Raw genomic sequence first — 5000 nt, 5'->3', positions numbered from 1 at the left:
GTGACACTCACACCAGTAGTGACACTCACACCAGATGAAACACTCACACCATTAGAGATACTCACATCAGATGAAACACTCACATCAGATGAAACACTCACATCAGATGAAACACTCACACCAGTAGAGACACTCACACCAGTTGAGACACTCACACCAGTTGAGACACTCACACCAGTTGAGACACTCACACCAGTTGAGACACTCACACCAGTAGAGACACGCACACCAGTAGAGACACTCACACCAGTAGTGACACTCACACCAGTAGAGACACTCACACCAGTAGTGACACTCACACCAGTAGTGACACTCACACCAGATGAAACACTCACACCATTAGAGACACTCACACCAGTAGAGACACTCACACCAGTAGAGACACTCACACCAGTAGTGACACTCACACCAGATGAAACACTCACACCAGTAGTGACACTCACACCAGTAGTGACACTCACACCAGTAGAGACGCTCACACCAGTAGTGACGCTCACACCAGTAGTGACCCTCACACCAGTAGTGACCCTCACACCAGTAGAGACGCTCACACCAGTAGAGACGCTCACACCAGTAGTGACGCTCACACCAGTAGTGACGCTCACACCAGTAGAGACGCTCACACCAGTAGTGACGCTCACACCAGTAGAGACGCTCACACCAGTAGAGACGCTCACACCAGTAGAGACGCTCACACCAGTAGTGACACTCAAACCAGTAGAGACACTCAGACCAGTAGAGACACTCACACCAGTAGAGACACTCACACCAGTAGAGACACTCACACCAGTAGAGACACTCACACCAGTAGTGACACTCACACCAGTAGTGACACTCACACCAGATGAAACACTCACACCAGTAGAGACACTCACACCAGTAGAGACACTCACACCAGTAGAGACACTCACACCAGTAGAGACACTCACACCAGTAGAGACACTCACACCAGTAGAGACACTCACACCAGTAGAGACACTCACACCAGTAGTGACACTCACACCAGTAGAGACGCTCACACCAGTAGAGACGCTCACACCAGTAGTGACGCTCACACCAGTAGTGACGCTCACACCAGTAGTGACGCTCACACCAGTAGAGACGCTCACACCAGTAGTGACGCTCACACCAGTAGAGACGCTCACACCAGTAGAGACACTCACACCAGTAGAGACACTCACACCAGTAGAGACACTCACACCAGTAGAGACACTCACACCAGTAGTGACACTCACACCAGTAGTGACACTCACACCAGTAGTGACACTCACACCAGTAGTGACACTCACACGAGTAGTGACACTCACACCAGTAGTGACACTCACACCAGATGGAACACTCACACCAGTAGAGACACTCACACCAGATGAAACACTCACACCAGTAGAGACACTCACACCAGTAGTGACACTCACACCAGTAGTGACACTCACACCAGTAGAGACGCTCACACCAGTAGTGACGTTCACACCAGTAGAGACGCTCACACCAGTAGTGACGCTCACACCAGTAGAGACGCTCACACCAGTAGAGACGCTCACACCAGTAGAGACGCTCACACCAGTAGAGACGCTCACACCAGTAGTGACGCTCACACCAGTAGTGACACTCACACCAGTAGTGACACTCACACCAGATGAAACACTCACACCAGTAGAGACACTCACAGCAGATGAAACACTCACACCAGTAGAGACACTCACACCAGTAGAGACACTCACACCAGTATTGACACTCACACCAGTATTGACACTCACACCAGTTAAAACACCCAGACCAGTATAAAAAAGCAGAAGGAAAAGAAGAAAGACTTACTGGAAGATCAGCACTGCTGCTGTGTGACTGTCCATCTACTGACAGATCATCCTGACAATATATATGAGTAACATTAGATACCAGGATTCATTGTGTATGAGCTTAATGAAGAGTCTGATCACCACAAGTCTGATCTCCAGGCCTGTGGAAAGGTCTGTATGCTAGTAGTATGTGGTGCTATAAGAGCTTGCTCATGTTGGCCCTGCTGATGTCATCAACATCAAGAAAAAATGTGTGAGAGTGTGTTTTATTACCTGACGTCCTTCTTCTTCACCTCCTCTGACCTGCTGTTTGATGAACGACACAACAGAAAAATGAGAGAAAAGAGTTTATTAAAGAATAAACCGCTTTCACATCCATAATGTTCACCACCAGGCCACAAGAGGGCAGCATCCCTTATTCCCGTGACCTGTGTGTTGCTGGGTTGTTGTTTGGATCGTGATTGCATCGTAACTGATTAGCATAAGACAGAAGGTAAGATAAGAGATGTAGTAAATCTCTGCTGCACCTGATTAAGATCCAGATCAGTTGGATTCACACTCAGACGGTATGTGATGGAGTCTCTGATCTCCTGAAAAACAGAAAAGCTGATGAACATCACAAACATCACAGTCTCTGTTTTTCATGGTTCTACTGTAACACACTGTACCTCCTCACTGGGTCTTGGAGGAACTTGAGGGGTTTCATCTGCTCTGGTTTTCTTCTCTGTGATGTCTGAGCCCCCATCAGCCTGAAACACACACTGCTGGTTTCACTCTCACTCTTAGAGGCATTTCTGATTAGTGACATCATAAAATAAACCACTCTGCTGATGCACAGACATTTCTCTAACCTGGTCATGAGGCGGTTTGGGAACGCGTCTGAAGAAGCTGCTCAACACTCCTCCTGACTTCTCCTGTAGACATCAGACACAATGCACAACAAGAGAATTAATCACGTTGTCCATCAGTGTAAAATCCACCAGTGGAACATCACGTTTGTTAACAGTGAAGATCCTGGTGCTTTGTGTACAAACAGATCCTCTACAGCAGAGAGAAGAAGGAGGAGGTAAGGAACAGACTTACTGAAGGATCGGAGCTGTGTGACTCCACATCAACTGTACGACTGTCCTGACTAACTAATAATAATAATAATAATAATAATAATAATAATAATAATAATAATAATAATAATAATGATGATAATGATGTGCTGGAGTAGAGACTGAGGTTCATGGGCTTTCTCTCATGACTGAGTTATTACACTTCAGCCTCAGTAAAAATGCATCCTGAGTGCTGTTCAGTGTTGTTATTATTATTATTATTATTATTATTATTATTATTATTATTACATTCAGTTACTAGCTCTTGTGTCTGTATGATGCAGACTGAACCGTTTTATTCTTATTAGCCACGCCCATAAAATTAGCGTTGACACCACGCCCACAACATCAATGACCACGCCTACAACGCCAGTGACCATGCCCTGAACACCAGTGACCACAACACCAATGTCCTCGCCCACAACACCAATGACCACGCCCTGAACACCAGTGACCACAACACCAGTGACCACACCCTGAACAACAGGGACCACAACACCAATGACCACAACACCAATGACCATGCCCTGAATACCAATGACCACAACACCAATGACCACGCCCACAACACCAGTGACCACGCCCTGAACATGCCCTGAACACCAATGACCACAACACTAATGACCACGCCCACAAAACCAGTGACCACAACACCAGTGACCACGCCCTGAACACCAATGACCACAACACTAATGACCATGCCCTGAATACCAGTGACCACAACACCAATGACCACGCCCACAACACCAGTGACCACGCCCTGAACATGCCCTGAACACCAATGACCACAACACTAATGACCACGCCCACAAAACCAGTGACCACAACACCAGTGACCACGCCCTGAACACCAATGACCACAACACTAATGATCACGCCCACACCAGTGACCACGCCCTGACCACGCCCTGAAACCAGTGACCACAACACTAATGACCACGCCCACAACACCAGTGACCACAACACTAATGACCACAACACTAATGACCACGCCCACAACACCAGTGACCACTGCTTCAATGTCCTTTAGGAGACTGAGGTGTTACTTTGTGACTGATTGATTAAAGTGTTATAATCATTTCAGTGTTTAGTCTATAAGCTGTTTTACACAACACACTCATGTATAATACCCAGTCAACTATAATGTAACTGCTGTCAGGGATTAATGTCAGTACTGTAAACACCATAAAGATAAAAACTCACCATGTCACAGCGCTTCCGGGTCAAACCGACTTACAGAGCAAGGTCATGAGACTAAAGTAGAAGTTTTAAAGTCTTCCTTTTACTGTAAAAGTGTCTTGTTGTCGTTTCCTGAGGAAAACTTTCCGCTTTAGAAAGAAAACTAAGTGATGAATCACTGCGCGGTCTGTTTGTGTTCTACACTGCCTTCGGGCTCATGTGGAAGGCCAAAGAGGTCACACATTATGACCTTGTCTTTTTTTTTCCATGGGTTTTATTGACTTAGAATCAGAATCGGAACGATCTTTATTGTCAGGTATGTTTTCACAGAGCTGTCAAGTGTCACGCATTAACGTGACAGTCCCTAATGTCAGTCTTTTGTCTCACCACAAATCGTATTTGTCACGCAGAAAAACGGACTATTTATCATATATTTAATAAGCCGCAGCGCCCAAAATGTATCAGTCCGCACTGCTGTCTCTATGGAAACCGGGCAGGAATCATCGCGTCTCCCCTGGAGCTCTTAGTCGAGCCTGACACTTATCAGCCAATCAAAACAAGAGGCTACACAACAGCCAATCAGAAAATAGCACTATTGTATCTGGGTAAGGTTTAGCGCAACAACCAATGAAAAAAACACATATTCAGGTTATTTTCGATGGTCGGTTTGAACAAAACCTCAACACGAAACAGTTTGTCTCTGGACCGGACATTGTCCTCAATCATGTCCCTGGACGGGACATTGTCCTCAATCATGTCCCTAAACATGTCTGGGCTTGTGCTGAACTGTTTTATATGGGAGCAACATTACACATGATAAAGGGATCCAAAAAGGTAACAAACACTTACAATAAACACCACCAGTCATAATCTCTCTCTCTCTCTCTCTCTCTCTCTCACACACACACACACACACACACACACA

The 5000-nt window shown here is 46.0% G+C and overlaps 1 protein-coding gene across 7 annotated transcripts in view; it reads right to left on the bottom strand.

Moving 5' to 3' along the window:
- apol1 (apolipoprotein L, 1) overlaps nt 1–4503 on the bottom strand; it is a 10470-nt gene extending 5967 nt beyond the window's left edge. The window contains exons 1-6 of one of the 7 annotated variants that reach the window (XM_047822155.1): nt 4100–4503; nt 2648–2710; nt 2465–2545; nt 2324–2386; nt 2070–2102; nt 1816–1866 (exon numbers count right to left, since the gene is read on the bottom strand). In XM_047822155.1, coding sequence (XP_047678111.1) covers nt 1816–1866; nt 2070–2102; nt 2324–2386; nt 2465–2545; nt 2648–2710; nt 4100–4102 — 294 coding nt within the window. In that variant the 5' untranslated portion in view covers nt 4103–4503. The remainder of the gene's footprint in view (nt 1–1815; nt 1867–2069; nt 2103–2323; nt 2387–2464; nt 2546–2647; nt 2711–4099) is intronic. The other 6 variants (XM_047822154.1, XM_027153770.2, XM_047822158.1 and 3 more) reach the window with 6 other exon arrangements.
- Nucleotides 4504–5000: the final 497 nt, after the last annotated feature.

The sequence above is a fragment of the Tachysurus fulvidraco genome, chromosome 1 (genome assembly GCF_022655615.1).
Source record: "Tachysurus fulvidraco isolate hzauxx_2018 chromosome 1, HZAU_PFXX_2.0, whole genome shotgun sequence".
Classification (NCBI taxonomy): domain Eukaryota; kingdom Metazoa; phylum Chordata; class Actinopteri; order Siluriformes; family Bagridae; genus Tachysurus; species Tachysurus fulvidraco.
This window is presented reverse-complemented; position numbering and strand designations above follow the sequence as displayed.